This window comes from Hypoxylon trugodes, assembly GCF_022578975.1.
Source record: "Hypoxylon trugodes strain CBS 135444 unplaced genomic scaffold F4822scaffold_6, whole genome shotgun sequence".
NCBI classification, from domain to species: domain Eukaryota; kingdom Fungi; phylum Ascomycota; class Sordariomycetes; order Xylariales; family Hypoxylaceae; genus Hypoxylon; species Hypoxylon trugodes.
This window is the reverse complement of record NW_026250021.1, coordinates 3,116,620-3,140,544: the sequence shown is the minus strand read 5'-3', so window position 1 is coordinate 3,140,544 and position 23,925 is coordinate 3,116,620. Positions and strand designations below refer to the sequence as shown.

General features: G+C 46.1%; 8 protein-coding genes across 8 annotated transcripts; 5 read left to right on the top strand and 3 right to left on the bottom strand.

Moving 5' to 3' along the window:
* Positions 1 to 1,024: 1,024 nt before the first annotated feature.
* On the top strand, positions 1,025 to 3,285 carry F4822DRAFT_444542 (major facilitator superfamily domain-containing protein; the record flags this gene model as incomplete). Its single annotated transcript, XM_051463257.1, has 8 exons — positions 1,025 to 1,448; positions 1,517 to 1,605; positions 1,672 to 1,714; positions 1,788 to 1,951; positions 2,035 to 2,415; positions 2,480 to 2,602; positions 2,657 to 2,973; positions 3,039 to 3,285. The coding sequence occupies 8 exons, from the start codon at positions 1,025 to 1,027 to the stop codon at positions 3,283 to 3,285; spliced, it is 1,788 nt and encodes a 595-aa protein (XP_051313870.1).
* A 903-nt stretch (positions 3,286 to 4,188) lies between these two features.
* Positions 4,189 to 6,287, bottom strand: F4822DRAFT_437809 (arginyl-tRNA synthetase; the record flags this gene model as incomplete). Its single annotated transcript, XM_051462447.1, has 4 exons — positions 4,189 to 4,609; positions 4,664 to 4,813; positions 4,860 to 5,917; positions 5,997 to 6,287. 4 exons carry the CDS (start codon positions 6,285 to 6,287, stop codon positions 4,189 to 4,191), a joined length of 1,920 nt encoding a protein of 639 aa, XP_051313869.1.
* A 347-nt stretch (positions 6,288 to 6,634) lies between these two features.
* On the bottom strand, positions 6,635 to 9,556 carry F4822DRAFT_408586 (HET-domain-containing protein). Its single transcript, XM_051458585.1, has 2 exons — positions 8,269 to 9,556; positions 6,635 to 8,154 (listed from the first exon to the last, which is right to left on the bottom strand). Exons 1-2 carry the CDS (start codon positions 8,863 to 8,865, stop codon positions 7,000 to 7,002), a joined length of 1,752 nt encoding a protein of 583 aa, XP_051313868.1. The 5' UTR covers positions 8,866 to 9,556; the 3' UTR covers positions 6,635 to 6,999.
* A 275-nt stretch (positions 9,557 to 9,831) lies between these two features.
* F4822DRAFT_302046 (uncharacterized protein) lies at positions 9,832 to 11,518 on the top strand. Its single transcript, XM_051455189.1, has 4 exons — positions 9,832 to 10,236; positions 10,303 to 10,413; positions 10,468 to 10,629; positions 10,698 to 11,518. The coding sequence occupies exons 1-4, from the start codon at positions 10,119 to 10,121 to the stop codon at positions 11,348 to 11,350; spliced, it is 1,044 nt and encodes a 347-aa protein (XP_051313867.1). The 5' UTR covers positions 9,832 to 10,118; the 3' UTR covers positions 11,351 to 11,518.
* Positions 11,519 to 12,300: 782 nt separating this feature from the next.
* On the top strand, positions 12,301 to 13,969 carry F4822DRAFT_430846 (alcohol acetyltransferase-domain-containing protein; the record flags this gene model as incomplete). The annotated part of the gene is made up of 2 exons (XM_051461374.1): positions 12,301 to 12,377; positions 12,433 to 13,969. 2 exons carry the CDS (start codon positions 12,301 to 12,303, stop codon positions 13,967 to 13,969), a joined length of 1,614 nt encoding a protein of 537 aa, XP_051313866.1.
* A 5,559-nt stretch (positions 13,970 to 19,528) lies between these two features.
* On the top strand, positions 19,529 to 20,143 carry F4822DRAFT_430845 (uncharacterized protein; the record flags this gene model as incomplete). The annotated part of the gene is made up of 2 exons (XM_051461373.1): positions 19,529 to 19,705; positions 19,757 to 20,143. The coding sequence occupies 2 exons, from the start codon at positions 19,529 to 19,531 to the stop codon at positions 20,141 to 20,143; spliced, it is 564 nt and encodes a 187-aa protein (XP_051313865.1).
* A 332-nt stretch (positions 20,144 to 20,475) lies between these two features.
* F4822DRAFT_301923 (uncharacterized protein) lies at positions 20,476 to 22,305 on the bottom strand. The gene has a single exon (XM_051455188.1). The coding sequence runs from the start codon at positions 22,222 to 22,224 to the stop codon at positions 20,551 to 20,553; it is 1,674 nt and encodes a 557-aa protein (XP_051313864.1). The 5' UTR covers positions 22,225 to 22,305; the 3' UTR covers positions 20,476 to 20,550.
* Positions 22,306 to 22,497: 192 nt separating this feature from the next.
* F4822DRAFT_408578 (Thioesterase/thiol ester dehydrase-isomerase) lies at positions 22,498 to 23,729 on the top strand. The gene is made up of 7 exons (XM_051458584.1): positions 22,498 to 22,600; positions 22,659 to 22,699; positions 22,760 to 22,775; positions 22,826 to 22,891; positions 22,945 to 23,059; positions 23,140 to 23,205; positions 23,260 to 23,729. Exons 1-7 carry the CDS (start codon positions 22,562 to 22,564, stop codon positions 23,415 to 23,417), a joined length of 501 nt encoding a protein of 166 aa, XP_051313863.1. The 5' UTR covers positions 22,498 to 22,561; the 3' UTR covers positions 23,418 to 23,729.
* The last annotated feature ends 196 nt before the right edge of the window (positions 23,730 to 23,925 follow it).

The window sequence follows — 23,925 nt, the reverse complement described above, 5'->3', positions numbered from 1 at the left end:
TTTTTACATAGGTAGTTAAGAGAAGGAGGTATTAGCGTTGAGTTGTACGTCCCGGTATGTGGAAGAAGTCTCCATTGTAAAATCCATCTGACGTGGGGGAACTGATGCCCACGTAGTTCATGCAGGTCTAATATCGAAAAAGACTAGTTAAGGTACTAGAATCCTTCTAGTTGCCATAAAGTAGGATTTTTCTTATGTGTCGCTTCTTCTGACGACCAAGTTTCGTCATAGGTTTTTTTTCTCTCTTTCTGTTGGGTTGCCACGTCTTGAAAATGCATCAACGGTGGTTGGTTCTCATTCGTAAGCTAAGGTGCCTCTCACATAGTTTGCGATCCGTAACGCAATACCCGACGAAATAAATTGATAGTGATGAGAAGAGTTGCGATATATTTCGAATTGGTTAGTTACTAAATATGTATATGTCATGTACAGGAATCTATTTAATTTCATCTATATGTCTTTAACCAGACTACAGCTTATAATTGTGCGTGATGTTAGACGGTGCTGCGGAGTGATGATGCTTGAAATTTAGTGTTTTATCATTCGCCCCTATTAAACGTGCTTGTTTAAGGTACCTTGATACTGATATGAACAGATAGTTCCTCCTGACTATACTTATAATCATGGTTCACCAGTTTATACTTGACCACTGCACATAGGAAGTCACCCCCAAATCAACATACCTATGAACTATAATAAGAGGGAAGTACGTCGCGGGTACGGCCCAGGCGCATACTCATACCCCAAAATGGAAATCACAAGGGTCTAGCCACCAATTAGAAGAGAGGAAAGAAGAATAGGGGGCGGTCGTGTAACATACAATTGACTAGAACATCTACCACTCACTTACGGTTTACTCTATTTTTTATTCCTCCCATCGCTTCATCTTCTCAACTTACGACACCAATCCAAAATACATTCGTTAATGACCCCGTCGCATGAGTTAAATGATCACCTAGATATTATTCGGTTATAATACCATCATCTATTCCCAACATAACTCTATCCAACCGGAATAATAACCATGAATATTAGACAGCCTTTCGCTGCCCTCCGCAGCCTTATTCGATCGCTTTATAGAACAGGAGACGAATCGGATGAGGATCCGGGCGAGATTGAACTTGCAAGCTTCAATAGCGAAACAACTGTCGTAGAACCCGAAGTTGCTGCAACCGCGAATAATGCTCAAAATAATGCCAACGACGCCATTGAACTGGCAGAAGCTGTGGCCGATGCTCTTGTCGTAAATGGCCCACCTCAGCTTTCTTTCAACATTCCCAATGTCCCAGCGATCCCCCAACCACCTCCCGCAAGGCTTCATGGACCGCCTCCCCGCGTTCCGACCCCGCCGGGACCTCATTTACTTACACCCCAAGACATTGAGAAGTTTGACAAGAAACTCTGTCGCAAAGTCGATTGGAGGCTTTTACCGTTTCTGTTCTTCATAGGTTAGTCTACTACCTCCTACCTTTATCTTTATACTTTACAATTGTGCTTACACTAGTATTATTCTCAGTGTTTTCTGTCGAACTAGACCGATGGCTCTATACGATCAATCAACAATACTTTGTGAATGATATAGGGATGTCCGAAGATCAGCATAAAGTACGTATGAGTCGAGAGCGAGGCGAACTTCGTTAAAGAATAAGGATTTGACTTATTTATTGCTAGGCTGCCTTCATATCGAGGGATTTCGGTTATATAATCGGCCAAAGTGAGTCTTCAGAGAGGCGGATAACCCTCATTAACGGCAATCATGGTACCTGAGCTGATATCTTAACTTATAGTTCCCCTCATTATGGTTTTCAGTACCTTCGAAAAACCATCGATGTTCCTATGCATTCTGTGGTTTTCCTGGGGTCTGGTGAAAACGGGCCTTGGTAACACGTCCACCTACGTTGGTATTCAAATCTGTTCTGGGTTACTAGGAGTTTTAGAATCAGCTTTCTTCGTAAGTACCTCATCCCCTTAATGCGTTCACTATATATTGACCATTTGACATAGCCTGCTAGCCTGCACATCCTATCCTGTTAGTATAGGCGCAGGGAATTGGGTGCCAGGATTTCCATGCTGGTTTCCATATGTCCGTTGGTTCGTGCTCTGTTCGCCTTGGGCCTAAGTCCCTGCAGCCTCGACTTCCAGCAGCCAACCAATAGTACCATCACGTATCAATACTATCTAAAAATATCACCGGTCCTTGTCTTAGGTGCGGCAGTTTTTTGTTATCCCAGGGTGCCTAATCTTCCTCGGTCAACCGAGTGCCTTGAGGCCGCTGAGCGACTACGTGCCGTATCGCGACTAGCGGAAGATTGGGGATGGCCTATGCGAGCGAATTTCGAAAAGCCAACATATAACTGGAGCAGCCCCTTGGAGGGTTCGTTTCTGGCTTTCCGAGACATGAAGGTCTGGTTTTTGGTACGTTGTATCGGTTCCCATTAAAGTTGAATAGCTTTATCGAGTAGTATCTAACTACCAAAAGATTCCGACGTGCTTTTTTATCGGATTCCCGATTCTATCCTTAAGCGATACCCGCCTATTGTGTCTAGCCATTCGGTCATTTACGGAGGGGCCCGCACCAAAATGGTCTGTATGGATAATTTTGGTGAGTCGTGCCGAAATAGCTGCTGCATAATGAAATTAATCAATGGAATGATAGAACGTCTGCTGCGGTATGGTTACTTATGGCGGTTTCGCCGCGGACTCATACAGAAGGAAGTACTTTTGGATCACACTATCTCAACTAATCGCCTCGGTCGCTTCCGTCATCACCTTGTCTATGATCTTAATGCCACGAATCGGAACTATGGATTATCCTCAGCCAATTTGGTTTGCTATATTTCCAAACCTTCTATGCGCTTACTTCAGCCTACCACTCGTCTTATCTTGGGCGATTAGCTGCCTGCCATGGTACCAGCAGAAAAGAGCAGTGTCCATCGGAATCATCACCACTGTCATGTCTTTCGGGACCTTTTAGTACGTTATATAGGAACCTTGGTCTAGCCCCCTCCAAAAGCAGTCACTAACCTCCTTTATCGCAGTGCCGACGACGGCCCACCGATGAGCCTTGAATATGGAGAAGGGGGCCTCAATTCAATACCGATCGGTATATTAATCCTTTGTGGTTTAGGGTCAGTTATCTTCGGATTTTACCTCAAACAGCTACTCCACCAAGCCAACTGGTGGATGCACTATAAAGAGATCCCTGGAACACCACACAATAATGGAAGTCGAACATTAGAGTATCAGTTCCATGACCTACGACATTCATTTCGGTTCCAGACATAACCTTGATTTGAGTTCTGTAGATTGGGGACGAATACTCCGGAAAAAGGGAAATTGGTGGTTGATTTCCGCGTCGGATATCGTGTTGGCGATAAGGTAGGTTGGTTCTTGTAATTAAAGATCAACAAAGCGTTTGAAACTTTTGGAGTGGTGTCTCTTTTGAGATACATATATAGCGGCATGTCTTGCAGGATATTGTACATAACTCTTAGGTAGTTTTATGAGTAAAGCGTATTATGTTTGAAAATAGTCTCATGGCTTGATGAGTTGACTGCCTGACCAGAATAGGGGTCAAGGGGCAAATGATTACATAATCATGATTTCGTTAGATGTGTCGCCTATGATTTCCCGCTGAGGTGGAGGTATGATACAAGCTTTCAAAGGTAGAAGAGGGCGAGTAACTCATATAAAAATGGCAATGAAGCTATTGCTTACTTAGAATCGACCTAATCGTCGCCGGCGCAACGTATCCAAATCACTCGATTAGTCATCGTAGCTTGGCTTACCTAATAGTAGCTTAGGCTTATTTTTTGCTTACTTCAGCTTCGATGCTTATGTAACAGAGAAGACGATTTATTAGGTAAGCTACGAAACACATAGGTGATCAGTTCGATGCAACAGATTTTTTTTATTATTCTAACTTAGCTACGTCATTTCAAGATTTCAGGAGCCGTAGTTGGCTATAGGTATCCCTAAGAATCGATCCACATTTTAATTTAGCCCATCAAACGAGCTGCGATCCACTTCTCCGTGGAGTGTGGAGGACATCGCAACAGCACGTTAAGTGAAAAGCGCCCGACGAGCTCACCTAACACGTAACCTGGCAGGCACCCATATATATGGGCGTGTTTGGTCGTAAAGGCTTTCGACTTAACAGCATTCGCCTAGGAGTATCGTGGTCATCGCTCACATCCTTTCAAGTGGACTCAACCCAAGTAATCTCATGCAGTTCGCGACGACTATCCGAGCGGCATCGTAAAGAGCCATTCGGGATGCCTTAAGAGCGGGTTCGCTGCCAACCACTTGTAAATGGTCATAACTACTGCTTATTACGTGCGTCAGCCTGAAGAGGTACGTGACGACAGTGGTTGGCTCGAGTGTTCGTAATGTGTTTTGGGCTACGTCCGGCCATTGAGCTAATAATCGGACGACATTCACTGCGTGGGGTTCAGTGAGAAGCGATAAGTCGGCGTCGGCCAATTCTTCCTCCGTTACGTTTGCTCGGCGCTTGATTGACGATAGACGAGTGTGGGCGTATTGTAGGTAAGGACCAGTATCTCCTTCGAACGACGTCATTACTGCCAGGTCGAAGGTGTAGTTGTTACCCCTATATTATTAATAAAATTAGTTCTTATCTTGCTGGATCAAGTGAAATACTAACCTCTTCCCGCTCATATCTTGCGTCATCACACTGCTAATTCCGAGAGTGTCTGCAGTACCCACAGGGTCTTCGACCTGAGCGTATTTGGATTCGTTTTTCCGCATGACTTCGTGCATGTGATCGGCACAATCCCTCAGGATATCATCAAGGCTGTGAAAAATTAGCTTTATTTTGACAAAGGGGTGAGTAAACATACAATTTCACGGTGCCCCTTCGGGTGCTCATGCCCATTACCAAACCGAAGTTGATGTGTTGACATCGGGATGCAATATCCTTGTAGCCAAGGAGTTCGATGATCTTGAAGAGTTGCTGAAGATGGAGATCTTGCTGACTAGCGACAACGTAGATCATGTGGTCGAACCCATACTTCTCATATCGACCAAGAAGTTCGGCAATATCTCGAGTGAGATATAGAGCTGTGCCATCCCTCTTTCGGAGCACAGCCTTTCCTAGACGCTTGCCTTCCTTGCCTGGTAGAAGTTGGGTAAAGTCGACGAGTACGGCGCCTTGGTCTTCTCTGGTGATACCCTTTTCAGCCATCTCCTTAGCCACCTTAGCCATTGCCTCCTCGCTAACCTGGCTTTCACCACTATACTCGTCGAATTTGATGTTGAGTCTGGCGTATGTAGCCCTGTAGCGAACGATACTCAAATCCCTGAATCGTTGCCATAACGCCAGAGCAGATTCATCTCGGTCTGTCATCTTCCTGAAATAACCCCGAGCCTGCTCATCTAAGCTGTTGGCTAGGAGTTCAGTGACGTCCTGTCCTTCTTTCTTCTTCTCTTCAATAGTCGCCAATTCATCGTCCTTCTCGGCGTTTATGCGCACATAGAGTCGGAATAGGTGGTCGATAGGGTCCTTCTTGAGTGCTTCCTCATCACCATATCTCTCATAGGCAAGAGCCAAGAGACCGTATTGTTTTCCCCAGTCACCAAGATAGTTGACCCTCACGACATCCCAGCCGGCGCCCTCGTATAAGTTCGCAAGGAAACTTCCGATAATTGTAGAACGAAGATGTCCGGCGTGGAAAGGCTTGGCAATATTGGGAGAACTAAATTCGACGACGAGTCGCTTCTTGCCTTTGCTGGGATCTTTAGGGTCCTTAAGGCCGATGAAGCTATTCCGGCCATAATCGGCACCTAGCGCCCTGATCATAGGGATGAGCGACTGAGCGAGGGGACCACCTTTCGCAAAGAAGGATAGGAAGGGACCGGCGGCGACGGGTTTGTCGAAGAGGGGGTCATCTTCGGGGAACTATTAAGAAACATGTATAGTCAGCTACTCGTGATCATTGTGCTCAGCCTTTTGCGCTCGAGGGAGGGGTAATTCTTGCCTTCGGTGCCCATTCCGCACCTAGCGCATCTGGTTTTGCGCCTTTTATTCGAAGGGCAGGAATAGGTAAAGTGAAGTCGCCCTTGTCAAGGGTGTTTGTCCATTGAATGACGGGGTGGATTTTTTCGGCGGCGACACCGGTGATAGGAGCGAGAATTTCGGCAAGATGTACTCTGTATAGATCGAAGGGGTTGGTTTGAGGGTATGTGTTGGGATATTTGTCGGAAATAGATTCTAGAGTGAGGTTGTCAAGCTTCAAGAGAAGTTGATTTATCCCACTAGCTGTCGCCATGTTGCCGAATGTGCGCCTGTGAAAGACGATGGCGGGGTTATTTTGGTGGTTATTTTTATTATTGCGATTGCGACGAGGAACGGCGATGGTAGTGTAATTGAGTATATGGTATTGACGAGGACTAATTGACCGGGTTGTATGAACAATAATAGTTCTAGGTCGTATACAGCGACCAACAATCATGAAGGTCCAGGATTGATGTATTTATTTTATTATGTTCTAAAGGTTGACGGCGTCCTCTGACTCATGATTAGAATAAAAAATAATTTGGTTTTTTTGGGCTCTGGAATTTTTCCCCTCCCCCACGCGACCGACGCTAATTTTCATTGGCGCATCCCGGACCTGCTGTCGCATTAGTGCCTGCCCTATCTGCCCAGGCGTAAAATAAGTACCTGGGCAGTTACATGTTTGAGTGTTTGTCCTGCTTCCGTTAAGATTTTACGTTAGGAACGTCCTGAACTTAAACTTAGAAATTGTACCATTCTTTATACAGAATGAATAATACATGGATCCATAGATATAAATATACATAAATAAGCTCCAATGTTAGACCATAAATTTTGAATCATATCCTGCCGCAACAATCACGACCAACTTTTCCATCTTACACCAATATACAAATGTACCCCAATAGACATTACAGTGTACCCAATACGCCCTACCATGCAGGACGGAAATAATCCAACATTTTCGCCAGACCGATTTAATATATTCATTGGGAAGAATTGCCGTTCAAATCAACCTTTTTAAAAAGATTTTGTACGCGTGTAATCCCAGAACGACTGTTCCTCAACTGTGTTAGTTTACTACAACTCACTTGAAGCAGTGTCGCTGGGATCTCACGAGCATCCTCGCCTAAATTAATTTGGGAATCCTTGATGGTATGAATATAGGTCGAACATCTAGTCACCGCTCGATCTGGGATTCTTTGTAGGATTTCTTCGACTTGCGATGGGAAGATATTGTGACGATCGAGGCCAGGGGGAAACTTATTCAAAGCGAAGATTCCGTAAAGAAGCCACCCCGATGATCGGACGCAGACAATGGCAATACCATCGTCCTTATCTTTAAGCTTTGCCTTCCACATTCCCCAAAAGTATGGGCGATGGAAACTAAGCAGGATAGAATTCCTAAGGTCCCAGTCAGCTTGTGGGTAGGCCGTGACGCTATTGACATCGAAGATGTGGGCGGGGACATCAATCTGAATCGCATTGGTACGACTGGACAACACGATCACATCCAACCATGGACTATCCTTCAACTGTATATACTGTGGTTGGACAATCCTCGCTGCCGAGTACACGTTTAGATCAACAACTGTCACTCTTGGCCAGGGTTGCAATCGAGCGAAAAGGCCCGGTCCGTATTGTCGTAACTTCACAGCTAAGATATGTTTCTTCTGCCGCTCGTCGACGCAATGCAATGGTAGATAATAGCTGCCGACCCCAGGTTCTCCTCGGCCAATTCTAATAAGCCCCTCCGTCCGAAGGCCTTTACTAGTAATGCCGTACTCGCCGCCATCATTCCATATAAATGCCGGCATTGTGAGTCTATGGCATCCCTTGAACTCGGACGGGGAACTCGCCATCAGACCGCGAAAGAGACGGCGATCTTCAATGTCAGACTTCCAGGCGAAAATCGAGAGGTCGTGGGTAGACTTGATAATTTCCTCTTGGAGACGTATGAAGGCTTTCTTGCCTTCACCATACAATAACGGCATATTGATATCAAAGATACCGAGGAGGCAATATGCCATGTCTTCAACTCTTGTCGTCGTGCGATTCGATGCCCAAGACATGCGCCGGCCGACTAGAACTGATTCTAGTGGCTTCCCTGACAAGACCCTCGTATCGACCCCCGTAATCCACTATAATCGCGAGGGTTAGCCGTTACTTCTTTAGGAAGATTGAAGGTTATAACTCTTCGACTAGGTCGATTAGGAGGCCCAGTACATATGGATAGAACAGCCCATATCACTTACTGATAAGACGGATGCTAGCTGAAGCTTTGATCCAAAGCAGTTCCAATCTTTATCATAAAATTGGATATGGTACGGCGCTATCAGCTCTTGCAATGTCCATCCACGAGAGAACCATTTGCAGCTCCCAAGTTCTTTTCGAACCTTGTCGCGCAAGTTGATATCATCAGTTGTTAGAGGTGGGGGATCTTTGTAGAACTTGTCCTCTTGGTCTTCCAAAGCTTGCCGCGCGTCGAAAGAAGCAATGATTTCCACCAACGTCTCTTCCGAAAAGCAAGTGAAATCGGTAAGGAAAACGATACAAATTTTGGACTCCTTATACCACGCAAACATGGAGTTGATAGCTTCAGATAACTCCGCACTGCTCGACTTATCAATGCAGCACGTATCTATCCAAACATATTCGAGGCCGTATTCCGAAGCCACCCGACAGGTGTCCACAATTTTGGGATATCCTTCCTTGCGCGATGCGACCTTCCGATTGTTCATATCGCGATACGTCACTTCGTGTTTTGTCCATGTGTGGGACAGGATCGCGTAAGGCGGCACATCTTGAACGAATTCCTCGACCTCCAATGTGAGGCAATTAATCAACTTCATGGCCGATAAGAGCTCGCGGCCATGGTAAAAGGTCTAAAGAGACTTTGTTTCCTATTGCTCCCTTCGCAGGGGTTTGCATTTGAAAATGTACAACCTTGAAGAGCTTCGGTGTTTTCGAATGGAGTTTTATTTGATTATTGCTAGGATTGCTGCATAAGCCCCCGTACTTATCCCCTGTCGGTCACATGAATTCGCTGACAGTTGACAATATACAGAAATAGATTGTTTCTTCAGCTTCATCGAGGCGAAATTTCGTAACTGTCGTGTTACTGGATGACTTTTCGATATATCCAAAAGGTAGGTTACTATTGGGTTCTGCGGTTTCAGAATATAAGGACTACTTTCGCAACCCATCTTGTAGTTTGTGCGGAGTGGACGGCATCTAGAATTGACTGCGCCTCAATACATATGTAGGTAAACAGTCCCAACTTTAGGGAGTCGGCAGGAATTGTGAGAGGACCGACTATAATCTTACGATATGGGTAGTACAACTAACGGGTATATTTTCGGCGGCCACACCATTTCGAAGCGCGAGAATACATGTAGTTGATAGGCTAGAAAGACATCAAGATGTGACGACAGTACGTGATAAGGTGTTACCTCCTATGTATCAGGATAGGTATCTCGAAGGTCCAAGTAGAACTCTATTAAAATTGTAGCCTCTAATATGGGCTTATAGATAATTGACACTTTATCGTCCTGGTATTGAGAACGTAAAAGACGTAAGTAAACCGATATAAATATTTGGGGATTCTACATAAATGGTAAAAGTACATAACTACCTAGGTACATGAAACGGGTACCCGAGGTGACAAATGACGGCGAGTTGCACAGGTCATTACTCAATGTAGTAAAGCTCAATAACCCTGATCTGTCCCTTGCCAGGGTAGTCCCGGCAAGGGTTGCTGCAGGTTTAAGTATACTTCTTTTATTAAGTTGGTCTAGTGTATAAGTCAGGTATCTACTAACAAAACAACTTCAAACAGCTCTCAGGCCAACTTCCTAAGACCGGCATCTTCTTCGTCATTCCAGTCCAAAGTCCCAAAGTCGCGGTTCCACCCTTGCCGCGCCACTTCTTCTCTCAGTCTCTTGGGGAAAAAGAAGAGCTTACTGTTACATTATCACGTCGTTCCTACTGATTGCTTCGAATTCTTCTTATTATCATCACCATCAATGTTGTTTTATCATCAAATCAATTGGTTTGTATAGCTCCCTAGCTTCTCCTCCCCTCACATCCGTCGATAGCTTCCATCATGTCTGGAACCGTCGCATGGGTTCCGTCGCCTAATTCAAGATCTGTGAGCGGTGATAAGGAGTCGCGCGGTACTAAGCGCAAAGCGAAGGCAAACCCGTACGATGAAATAGAAGAAGGTGAGAAGGCCACGATAACTCCAAGAGCTACCTAGTAAACATATATCGGCTAATTCGATTTCCCAGACGAACCGATCCAGAAGACACCCTTAACGCATCGCAACAGAACGCGCATCTCTTCCGAAACGCCTAGTTCCAATAGTAAGGGACGACCGACGTCAGTAGCAAACAGCAGCAGTACGTTGGACAAGCCCATGGTTCTTTGTTTGTAGTGGCTAATATATGAAACAGAGCGCCGTAGTCGTTCGTTGGGAGTGCGAAAAGATGATCATGTTGATGCAACCGCGAATCTTGCTCGCGCACAAGAACCCGAAGCCGCACGATTACAACCACAACCTCAGGAAGAGACCCCTCAGAACCCGCTCGTCCCAGAAGCCGATATGGGTGTTCCTGGTAAATATCCCACTTTTCCGTTTTGCGTTGCACAATAACATAATGACTAACATTTCTGTACCACATAGACTTTTCCAAAGAAGATAACGCCGCTACGGCCCCCGATATCCCTGTCAGCAATGGCTTCAAGCCATACAACGATACCTCCACGAAATCGAAAGCGAAAGGCAAAGAGAAGGCCACTACGACTGCAACTACGACTACGACTACGACTACAACAAATTTAGACCAAGCGAACACGAATCAAGGCGATCCTGATCCCCGCGAAGAGCACGAAGTCCATGCTATCCTCCAGCATCGAATGACCCGAGATGGTAGCGGTAGAGTCGAACTACTTATTCACTGGGAAGGGGAAACAGAGGAAGAGGCCACATGGGAGCTCGAGGAGGAGATACAAAAAGGTGCCGACGAGATATTATACGCATATTGGAAATCACAAAGTGGTCGCAGCGCAGCACTTTTCTTTAGGCCTAAGGATCCTCCCCCGGAGACGTATCACGTTTTCAACATTCTAAATCATAAAAAGAGAATGCGAGGTGGGTTCGAATTCGAAGTTCAATGGGTTGGCCACTCGACCACGCCTGGTGAGACATCGATGGAGGCCGAATCGAAACTGAGGAAAATCGCGCCAGCTCTTCTGGATAAGTACTGGGCGAATAAGGGTGGTCGCGACAAATTCCTGGCGAAACGTGGCCGCAACAAGCACCTTAGGACCGAATAGGAGAGTCCTTTTGCCGAAAACGCATAGCTGGTCTACTTGCCTGCCTACGAAGCTTACATGTACATAGCAATTTTTTGCTCGTTGCCATGCTCGTTTTTGAAGTCATCGCTACGGGAGTCTTGCGAAGGTTTTGATGCTGCATCAATCACGGTGTCAGGAAGGAGTTAAGGGAGTCTGCGATCAGTTATTGAGCTCTAGGTAGAGCATCTAGGGTGCTTGATAAGGAAAAAAAGGCATTTTTGGTCGAGATTTCCCCGCGTTAGGCGTTGATTACGGCGCGTTGAGTTAGGTCAATAATAGGCACGGTTGATGTTGAGATGGGTTCAGCTCGTTATTCAACCCGAGTATCTAGATGAACATGAAAAAGGCGTTGATCCTAACGTGACCATCCCCCCCACCCCCCCCTCTTGAGTGATTACGAACCAGTAAAAGCTGAAGACTATTGTGGAAACCTCGACGTATAATTCAGAAGCTATAAGCCTTGGAAATCTACTAATTTGCTTCGTACGGGCCATTGTTCTATTTCCAAGATTTCTCTTGTAGGGTAGGGACATACCTGGTATCTAGGTAGGTAAATTACTAGAAGGTCAGTGGATATTGGTAATAATTATTCTTCCTAACAACTAAGGGCACAGTCGTTGCTGCGCCTCTCTTGTATGGTACGATGGACTGACTTATGACTTATTACTTATTCATTCTTTTGGGCTTGTCCTGCTTCAATAATTATATACCCTACCCTCTGGGTCGCCGAGAAAGCCGAGTCTCGAAAGTACCTATAGATCTCTTTAAATTGTTGCCCAGGATCTAGGTCCGTGCCGCCTTGATTAAATATTTAAATGTTATAGATCGGATTTCACTAATTCCGCAAGGGATATTATTTTGTTGCCTCGAATTTAAATCATTGTTCATCGCAGGTCGAATCTCAACTTATCGCAATTGTATAATTAATAATGGTCAACACCAAAAAGAATGGAAAGCCATCGGGCAAGAAGGTCAAGTCGAAGGTCATTAGACCACTTGGATACCTGTAGGTTCAACAATCCACAATTCACATCTAATAACAACGCTAATACGCGTTCAAGGGAACGATATGAGGCCGCCTTACATTCATTGGACTTGTACCGCAGTACGATGGTAACATGTCGATTTGCCATACCACTGACACTTGCTTCGGGACGCGATCCAAAGTCGCAAGCAAAACTGGAACATAGGGTCGAATCAGCGATTGCTAAAATCGTCCTAGAGCACCCCTTCATGCGCGTCGGTCTACGCGGTGAGCACAGTACCAAGCCTGCTTTCGTCGAGCTTGAGACCGTCGATTTCCGCCGCCATATCAAGTGGCGACACCTCGACGAGACAGAAACAATTGCCTTTGAAGCCGACTTACTGAGTCTTATCACGAGCCAACTTGATATCAAGATTGATCAGCCTGAGGATGCGCCGTCGTGGAGGATTCTGGTAATTGAATTCGAGAAGGACAGTCGAAGCTTCGTCGATGTTATGTTGGCAGCAGGGCATGCGCACATGGATGGCATGAGTCTCAAGATATTCCACGAGGACCTACTTCGACATCTAAATGATAGCGACAGTAATCATTCGACACCGGCAGAGCTCGTAAATCGCATACTCACGACACCATCCTCAAAACGAAGGGAACTTCCGCTACATCAACACGCGTTATACAAGTTCCCCCTCACACCAGGTTTCGTAGCATCCGAGTTTTTCGCACTATTCAGGCCATCGGGCGGACTCAATCGCGATCTACAAGCTCGCTGGTCGCCGATTATAAGCACAAGCTACGCGATGCACTACCGACAATTCAGCATCGATAACGCCGCGCTGCAGAACATATTAAGTGTATGTCGACAACACAAGACCAGTCTAACGGGGTTACTCAACGTCCTTGGACATGCTAGTCTCGCGATACGACTGCCTGCCGAGAAGGCGCGCGCATTCCTCGGAACCACAATTATCAATTTACGCCCGCTTATGCGCGGGCCGAAGTTAAAGGTGAAATCGTGGGATTTGGATCCGAATCGTACGATGGCGAATTACCTTACGCAGCTACATCACGAGTACGGCGTGGAGTGGGTTAAGAAAGTTAGGGAAGTCACCGCGAAGAAGGATGAAAATGGGACCGGAGAGGAGAATGAGAGAAATCAATGGAACGCCCTCGAACCACTCATATGGCCTTCAGCAGAGCGCGTCCGCGCGGTCATACAGGAAAGGTTAGACGAGAAGGTCGAGAACGACGAGCTAGGTCTGATGAGTCTGTTGTCGAATTATCGTACCCTTGTTAAGGATAAGATGAAGAAACCCAGGACCGAGTCGTTGCTCGTTACGAATCTAGGCGTCATCGATGGCGGCGACTCCCCTCCTAGCGACGGGAATGGCGTCGCTGCGACAGAAGAAAGTGGTAAGTGGACCATCGAGCGGGCGATATTCTCCCTTAGTGCTGAGTCGCCTACCGCCGCGCTCATCGTGAGCCCTATGTCTGTAAAGGGCAAGGAGCTGTACGTGGGCACTAGTTGGCAGGATCTTACCATGGACTTGGCTGTGGGGTACGGGGTGGCTGCAGACCTCGAGTCTTGGCTAAGAGTTCTTGGACGGGGGTCTTAGGAGTAATCCCCCCTCGTGACTCGAAGTTTCTAGTTCGTGAAGGAATTTGACGTGGCAGGATCGGATCTCGGCTCCCGTGTTACTCATTCCTTTCTCTCCGGTTGTACTATATGAAAATTGTTGGGAATAAGGGAAAAGGAAAGGGTAGGCTAAAGCGCGAATTGGTTGCCTACCTAGGTACTTCAGATTGGTTCAGCCACTTGGATGGGACGTACATTAGACAATTATCATCTTGTAATCTAGATTTGACGAAGCCGTATTGGATTCCACTTCGTCATAATAATACCAGATATGTTATTTTGTTGAACTCGTATTTCAATATAGTTGGTGTCGGCTAGTCGCTAAAGTTATTGAGGAAGGTTCCCCGGATACTAGACAAAAGTGCAAAAACCAAGTCCTCATACCTAGGCTCCAGTTGTCATAACAAGCAAAGTCCTATGGATGAGACAAGGTGTTACGCGACTTGCTTTATCTACTTAGGTAGTCTATAGGTACGTCTCGAGCGTTTCTCGTTTGTGGGGGAGGAAGGATTCAAGGTGACAACCATTAATCACAGAAGAATGGTTCTACTACTTTTCCCCGGATTATGTTACCTCGCTGCCTGGAAATTAGAGAATGCCGGGCTATCATTCATCTTACAGTACGTGGGGGAGGCCGAAAGCGTTGCACGAAGCTCTCACTTTCGCCATCCATGAGCTCTGTAGAGCGAACCCAATGCTTCGAGGCACTGAAAAGGCACACTCCGTTGGAAATTTATTGTATTTTCATGCCGCCTCGACGTGTATTCGCAGGTGTCCTGTATGATCGCGGTCAGTCACGATGGGTAGGTACCTGAGTAGTCGTGTTCGATTTAACAAGGCTTTGGGACCAAGTATCCTACGGGCCAAGTGCGCAAACGCAGCTTATCCTACACCAAATGGTTCTCTATCTTATGGGACATACAGCCTTGTTATGAAACGTAACATCTTTGAGGCATCTCGAATCGTTCGTCGGTGTTTGGTTCTTCATTCATTTGCCGAACCAATTTCTTATCGCCTCGCTTTCATCCCCTAGTCAGCTTAAGTCTTGAAGAAGCAGGCAGCTGCGGTTCCGGAGATTCAGAGTCAAATAGAAAAATAATCCGAAGAGGACCCCGATTTGATTCCATAACATTACGACTGGTTGGCCTTGGGTTAGGGCTGTAATAGGTAACAACGCCAGACCTGCTGATCGAAAACCCCCATGTATGTCACTGTATGATGTAAGCCATACTTCCTCTCCCTACTACATCACACGGCCAGATCCGACCCGTCTTATCCCTTTGCGTATCTATGCATGTACCCTCCCACAGCACAGTTCGAAAAATACACGTAAACGTTATCAAATGGTCTGACAATATATTACGATCCGTTCCTAGGGGTTCAGATAGTAGTGCGGGAGCACTGCTGAGTGCTGGATCCTTCGGAGTTTCTCTTCGTATCATCGTATCTGCCTGCCGGCTAACGGATGAGTACACAGGATCCCCCATGTTTAATAGCTGAAAAACAGGCCGGGAATATGAAACTGCCGCGTTTTAATTTCCCACAACTAACTCCGATAAGACAGGGTGGTGTAGATGTCTCAGACAAAAAAGCAATAATAGATGAAGGCAACAACACCAGCATAGAGATAGTATATAGTGGCCGACGAAATCCGTCTTACGAATGCTACGTCAATCATATAGCCTACCTAAGCCTTGAAGGATAGGTGATTGAGATTCTAGAAATCACACCGTGGAAAGAACGAGAGTTCGTCAGTGGCGAAGGAGGTTTCCAAGGAACAGCGAGCCGCGGATGGCGAATGGTTGATGGTTTGGGGGTAGGATCTGCAATGTAACCCCAGCGCATGCAGCTGGCTGTCGTGCAGCCCACCCAGTGAACAGGCACATTACACGCAGAGTTACAAGCTCACGTCCAAAACTGGGGACCTAGGGACTGTGCGCTCGAATCAAAACTAGCTCATATGGGGGCAGAAGCTTGAGGTGCTAAGCTGTATGATTGGTTCGTCGGCTTTGAGAAGCCGTATCCAAGTCGACGAGAGTTAGGGACGCCACGCCGGATAGCTACAGGATTCTAACTGCACGGAGAGGAAAGTGATACGATACGCGATTTCTGTACGATGCCGCACTAACGTTAAGAGGCCCATAGTGTCTCATCCATTCCGTTACGTATTGCGCTAAGTACCAATGGACTTAGTAGTTACTATTCCCTGCATCATACACACATTATGTGGTGTGTCAACAAATGGGACTTCCGCGGGCATCCCAAAAGCAAATGTCTTGCCATAGCGTCATTTGTGCGTTGCCGCTACTATAAGAAGAAAGTAGAAACGTAGAAATAAAGGCGTACCTAATCGACTGGTTGGCAATAACGCACAAACGTCGCAGGTATTGAATGCAGAATACCTAATTAAGGAGAAGCAGGCTGGCAGGTTGCTTGCTTGCCACCAAATGACAAAGGTCATAAGATAAGAAACCATTATACATCAGGGGTTGGTAAGATACTAAACCGTACTGGAATTAGTCCGGGACCAACCGTTTGTCACCGAAACTCTTTGACATTATTCCATCCCATACTAAAACAACCTGACAACTTCTTTTTGCGCGACTTGTGCGGGTTAGGCGGTACACATGTGTTAGCTGATTGGCAAATTTGAGATCCTTTTTCAAGGCTAACCAAAAGCTCAAAGGTTGGGTCGGTGGCCAAGTCAGCTTCTGTATCGGGTGTTGGGGGGGTGTGTGTGGTGAGACAGGGCGACATCGCGCTGAAAAGGCGCAAACCCCGCACAAACCGCGCATTATCATTTGAGTCTCTGATTGGTCAAATAGCAATGTGGGTGCCCCGATCCGGAATTTTCATAGACCCACCCTCCAAGTATCTATCAGCATATAAAGGTCGGCTCAGGACCCTTCCTTTTATCAACTTTCCCACAGACACATCCACGATTAGATCAGATCAGATCATCTACGAAGAAACAATCCAAACAAACCAACTCAACAACTATCCAATACCAAAACTATCATTCAAAATGAAGGGTGACTGCTCCTGCGCTGACAACTGTAAGTCATATCCACGTTATGTTATTAACTTACCCCTCCCCCTCTCTTCTTCCATCACCCCTTCATACTTGTACTACAAGACTTGATCAGGTCTGGAATATGACTTATTATTTATAACTACACATCATATTGATCTATACTAACTATTTGACAATAGGCGAGTGCGGCTCCAGCTGCGCCTGCGGCAAATAAGCGATCATTCTCCCATGAATGAGTCTGCTACCTCGCGCCGGTTTTCAATTCTTCTACCTTAAACAACAATCGACAACGATATCTTATCGATACTACCTTCAATCTCTCGGGTCTTTGGAACCTTTCACCATGACGGTACACACATAACACATGGTCATATGTCTCGGAGGATTTTGGGGGTGTTTGAGAGAAACTGGACTTTTGAGGGATCAAGGGGGGAGCGTGTTGTAGCTAATCGCTAGCCACTCCTTTACATAACATACATTCTCTTATGTATGGCATGAATCAACATACAATTCCCACATCTTTTTACGATCCGTTACTACTGTGAGATCGATGAAATTTCTGCGGTGGAATCACTTCCACTCTTGTGACGCCGACAAACCCTAGCACGATACCTTGCCAAGCCTAGCTCCCTTGCGTAGCGTCCGGAGTGGATTTCTGCAATCCAAGTCCAATGACATCAATGTAATGCGTCTAATATTTTAATATCAGTCGATCACTTGCAGTTCTACTGTTCAACCACCAGAGCCTTATTCTTGGTATTACGCGGGAACTTGCTTATTAGCAGAGCTTATGTGTGACCACAACATCGAATGATGAAGCAAACCACATGATAAGAGGCGTACATGTACATGGCACTAGTTAGGCAAATGCGCACATATCTACCTAAAATGCTCGTACTTGCGCATTACATCATCGGAAAATTATCGTGCCCAAAGGTAAGGACAGGATGCTATCGTAAAACCTTCCAATCCAATCGGGTAAGGGCATGTACTACGACGACACTTGATCATGAATACCTAGGTATATACCTAGGTACCTACCCGAGTACATGACATCCCTACTTAGGTTGCCAGTTAGCTCCTTCCGTGCCGGAATACGGAATCGGAGCGAACGATAGCCGGAATAAGGTACCGAACACCGGTTACACAAACTTTATTTAATCGACGGGGCGGGACACTTCGGGGTACTCATTAGGTCTTTCCTTCCCGATGTTGAAATTAGGCTCTTCTGATAGAGAATTCCTATCTATTGGTCCATAAATATATATAGCTTCGTTCGGACAACAGGTAACGCCAACTTATCTAAGTATGCCCCTTTTCTTGACTTGGTCTCAAATGCTGAATCGTAGATCACCGCCACTGGGAACCTGTACTGTGCCTAGGTACCTAGGTAGTCTACCATGACTGCTGACGACGCCCTTCGCCGACCACTTTCTTAGAAGCCACCACCAGACGTACGTGATCGCTTCTGCCACTAGACCTCAACACAAAGAGGAAACCCCCAATTCAAGAGGTAGAGGATAAATCACATTCTCGAGGGGCAACATTTATACCATTTTCCTCTCACTTGTCTTATCCCGTAACAACATGGGATAATTTCTTTGGCATAATGTGATCAATTGAGTGCAGACGTGATTTCTAGTAGAATATCGCCTGTCTTCAGTTTGTATAGAGGTGAACAGCACAAGTCTGAGGGAGTTGGCCAAAACGACGACTAGCTTTATCTCACTTCTGTATTCCCTTCTTCGTTTTCGGTTTTATGCTTGTGGAATGTGTAGATATTGTGTTAAGACTCAGTTAAGTGGTGGACTAACACATGTCATAATGTGCAAGACCCCTGTCCTCGTTCTTTCCTGCCTTCTGGGCGGGCTGCGGATTGTCGCTCAACACAACAAATTCTCTTCCTGTGTCCTTCACTTCTGATTGTGAAAATTTTTGGGCATCTCTTTTGTGCCGTCGTTGGTGCTATTGAAAGTAACCATCGCGGATTCAATCGTACTTTTGCAACTCGCCAAAGATAGGATATGTACCTAGGTACCTCAGTAGGCACTGAGCTCACATAATCACGACTGGTTTTCTTTGGTTACCCGTGGATCTGTGTCTCGTCTGGGGTACCTAGGTAACGACACCAACATTGACGATTCTCCGCCCATGGTTCCGCAAACACGACACACGAACTCGGAGGGGCTCGCGCGGGTCTCGGGGGTTTGCCCTAGAATCTCACTATTATGATAATAATCAGCCAAAAATGGTTTGTGCCAATTCCAAACTTCCTTCCCACAAACCCCCACCTTCAACTTATGCCACCCCCATCAAGCTATTGAGCATCACGGATTCATAAGTGCTCATACCAAAAGCAACATTACCACTACCGTAAGATGTAACAAATGCTTCTATGCATTTCGTGCGGAATTCAATCAAACTAATTCCCATCAGGTTCACGAAGGAAAAACCAAATGTTTTGATTTCAATCCCTCAGCCCCTCGTCCAAAGCCAACCACCACAATGCCTAACAACATCCCAATCGTCAGCGAAGAAGCCGCTTCTACTCGTCAAGCTCAAACCCGAGCAACACAAGCTCCCAGCACTCCAATGGGCTACCCGCCTCTCATAAATGTCCCCCTCGCCCAGCACGTGCAGCACCCCGAAAACCCTGCGCTGGGTGCCTCCGCTGCCCAACGAGTACCGCGCAACGCGCGCTTCCACAGATTTTTCGAAGGCGGTCGCGCCTAGATATCCGACCTCTTCGTCATCCGCTGGGAAAAATTCGGAACCCAAACCATCCTCTACGCCATAGTAATTCTTAGCTTGTTAGACGTCGCCGCAAGCATCGTCGTCTGGAACGTGGCCACCCTCAACACTTGGGATGATGAAGCCGTCGTCGTAGTCTGGATGGGTGCCAGCGTTGGGGTCTTAATCGTCATCCTGATTATTAATAGCCACCGATCGAGCCAAATCGCAGAGTCCGAAGGAATGATTTATAATGAGTGGTACGAGCTGGGTAACACCAACGATGGTATCCGAACACCTCCCCGCGCTCATGTGGCTGCGCGACAAGGTGCGGAGCCCACCACTGCGCCTCTACGGGAGTCCGTGGGCCGACCCTTGCCCCCATCATGACGTACCAGGGCGCCGGCTTAATTGGCCCTTCGAGCCCAACGCGAACCTTAGGCGCCATTCGTGTAGTGGCTCTGCCCGCCTTTGACAAAGACTGTTTATCTGGTTGTCGAGCCCATTACCGCCTTTCACTCCCAGTCCTACGCGTGGTCTGTTTCATTGGCGCTCTATATATACTAAATTGTCACATTAGTCTGCCTCGATTCATCACCGAAGCTTGCGAGATAGACGGCGAATACGCAGTTGATAGTTTGCCTTAAATTAGTTTTAATTGATATCTCAGATGCTTTGGTGCTTCGATGTTCTTTAACTGTAATTAGTGATATCTGTAAAGTCTTAAATGCCTCAGTACCCAGGTAGCTAATTAGTGCACTGAACAAATGTTGTGACTTGTTGAGAATTGCTTGATTCTAAATAGCTCGTTCTGCGCGAGAACGGTTTTCCCTATATCGTTTCTCCTTCGAAGCAGCCTTTCTTCGTTTCCTCCACGAACGATTTAAATCGCCTCGGCTTTCCCAGAATTGCTTCTGGAAATCACTGATAGGAGTTTGCTTATCGCCATCGGTTACCACCTCGTTATTAGTACCAGTCATAGTGGTATCTCCATCATTCCCGTTCTCTTCTTCGTCATCGTCATCTTCACCATCCGTTCTATCATCTGCCGAACCATGTCTAGGCCAGAGATTGAAAGTCCGACCGGGATGTGCCGTATCCGGCGTCGGGGCAGCACTACGTAAGTTCCTAAACTCGAAGTCCTGCTTAGTGAAAGGAGTCATGGGAGGTTGGCTTGGTGGTCCCATAGTAGTATTGTCATCTTCCTCGATATCATCATCCTCTTCGTCGAAGAAACTAAACGGTTCAGCTTCTTTCGTAGTTCCGCCGGGCGTACTTGTGTCTCCTTTAGGTTTCTTATATAATGCTTCAAGAGGGTGCACTTTTGTCGCAGAAGGTGTAACGGGTGGTATCTTGATAGTGAGACTGGTGATTGAACTGGATGATTTCGGTCTTGCGGAGTCTGGCTTCATGATTGACACAGGACTTGTTAATACTTGGGTTTCTAGCTTGAGTTCTTTGGGGGGTGGTTTCATTTTCGTCTCTTCTTCATCCGAACTGTCAGCATTCCCGTCAGAAACGCTATCATCTTCTGAATCTTCGGACGAAGAACCACTACTGCTTGTATCGTCGTCTTCCTCTGCTGGGGGTGCAGGCTCGGCTACTTTTGACTTCGTCTTAGTCGTCTTGGTCAGTTTCGAAGTGACGTTACGCGGTCGCTTGCTGACTATGGGTTCGACAATAGTTCCATTCTCATCCACCCAACCAACACCATCCTCATAAGTTGTAGCTCCCGAGTTGACCTTCTCAACATTCGCTTTAAGAAACGAGGGGTGCTTCGTCGTTTTCTCAAACTCATGTACAACCACCTCGCGATCACTCTTTCGCTTCTTTTTCTTGTGTTCTGTGGCCTCCTCATTGTCTTTCGATGATGAGCCAACATCAGGGAGCTTAGTCTTGAATAAACATTCAGGACCATCCGTATACTTTGATTTTACTTCCCTCTTTTTCTCCTTTTTCTTCTTCTTTGCATCTTTATCTTTCGATTTCTTATCCTTCTTGGACTTCTTTCGTTTCTCATCAATCATCTCGCGTTCCGATGTTGTCCATCCGCGCTTGACCTTGCGACCCTCGAGTTCAACACCAGGCGTGACATCAATCTCGCGCTTCCTCTTCTTTGATTTCTTCTTCTCTTTCCTAGTTTCTGTGGCATCCGCATCGCCTCTGGGTTCCGGAATGGATTCCGGTCTAGCCTTCTCGATGCGCATCTTGGCTCCTCTTAATACAGCTCCGTTGAGCTTCGTTTTTAGCTTATCAGCGTCCGCGGTAGGAAGCTCAACGAAACCGTATCGCTTTTCGGGGAATGTTTCTATGGTATGGTATGAAATATTTCGTGCTCGAGGTAAGACAGAGGAGGGGACAACCACGCCGAGTAGCGATTCGTCCAAAGGTGTAATATGTAGCCGCGTGTATGGGATAGAATTAATTGTGGAGGTATTCGGAGGTTCGGATGGTATTAGAATTGCAGCCATGATGTAATAACTAAGATTATTCCATGTTGTGCAAGTAGAAATGCCGTATTTATCAGGTCGGCGCAAAATAAATAATTGGTGTTGAAGCTTAAGTTGGGCGGTTAAAAAAGACGAAAAGTCGCAAGAAATGTCCAGTCGCGCCGGTCTCCACTTTATTTCCTCCGATGAGTGGAGTTCTCGGTGAGCTTAGGTCAGGTAAGGTGAGTGATGGTGAACACAGTGTCCCACTTAATGACGGCTACGTACATGTGCATGTACCGATAAGGGATTTATGTATTCCTTCAATCCGAACTTCCATCTCTACCTTCTCTCCCATTAAAGATTACATGTAGTTACAATGGCGCAAAAACTGCCTCCACTTAGATTTGTTAGATCGGTCAGTTATGTGATATCATTAAGAGATACGATTTATTACTAATCACTTTTCATTTTAGGTCCTAAAATCGTTCATGGCCGAATCTGGCCTGGAGCCGAGGTAATTCGATAAGAGGCTCCAAACCACCACTACCCCTTTTCGCTAACCGCATTCATAAAGACTCCTAGGACCTCACGTAAGGTACCGACGAATATACCAATGATTTTAATCTACTAATAATACTAGTTTAGAGTTACCAATGCTGCCGCTGGTAAGGTGGACTTCGAGCTGGATATCACCAAGGATCATACAGTAAGATGCCATTGATTGCAATACAAGGTCGATATTCATCAATTGTTATGTAGAATCGGTTGAAGATCATACACGGTGGTACAATTGCTAGCATGGTTGACTTAGGAGGTTCACTTGCCGTTGCATCAATGGGCCTTTACGCTACTGGTGTATCAACAGATCTAAATGGTATGTTATGAGTCCGAGACTCCCCAATGACACATCTTCGGATATCCATACCACATTTCAATGTTATTTACTGTCTTCAGTTACATACCTGAGCGGCGGCGGCAAGGTTGGCGACAAGATTAGTGCTACAGCAATTTGTGACAAGAGTGAGCATATGCCCCCATTTATCCTGGGAGCAAAATAATTAACGTGACATCCAGTGGGCAAGACACTAGCATACACTTCTGTCACTTTCAAGAATGCGAAAGGTGAACTTGCAGCAAGGGGAAGTCATACGAAATATGTAACGCAAGCTTGGAAAGCACAGGATACCCCTTTCACAGCTCCCGAAGGAGCAGAAATCGAAGAGGACAAGTAAATGTTAGGGTGATCCAAATATGGGCTGTATTGCTATGGTGGTGGCATCATGGTTACATATTCCTAGTCACATCCATGACAAGAATGGCATGAAAATCATTTGCATTTTTTTTATTTTTGCTGAAAATAAAATCATCGCAGTCATAGAAGTCTAGGGGCCCATTGTCAAAATGGGGATAAGGCAATATATTGAGTAGCTATAATCTTTTTAGGATCTGCTTGCCCCATCTTCCTCCCTCAAGTCCCTTCGGGAGAAGCTACTCCTTTTATGCTGCCTGACGGCAGTGCATGATATTCAGTACATATTCAGTACAGCTTCCTTTTTTGGATACGAGACTGCCAAGAGCTGTGTTGGTGCCTTATATGCAGTAAAGCGCTTCCAGCGTTTCCAGCGGACCTATCAACCTTCGTCCATACATGTGTTGGTGATGTCTTCCTATCAGGATGCTACAGGTGTCATAACACCCATATCCTTCGAGTTCCAGCCCCTCAAGTCCAAACCAATGAGC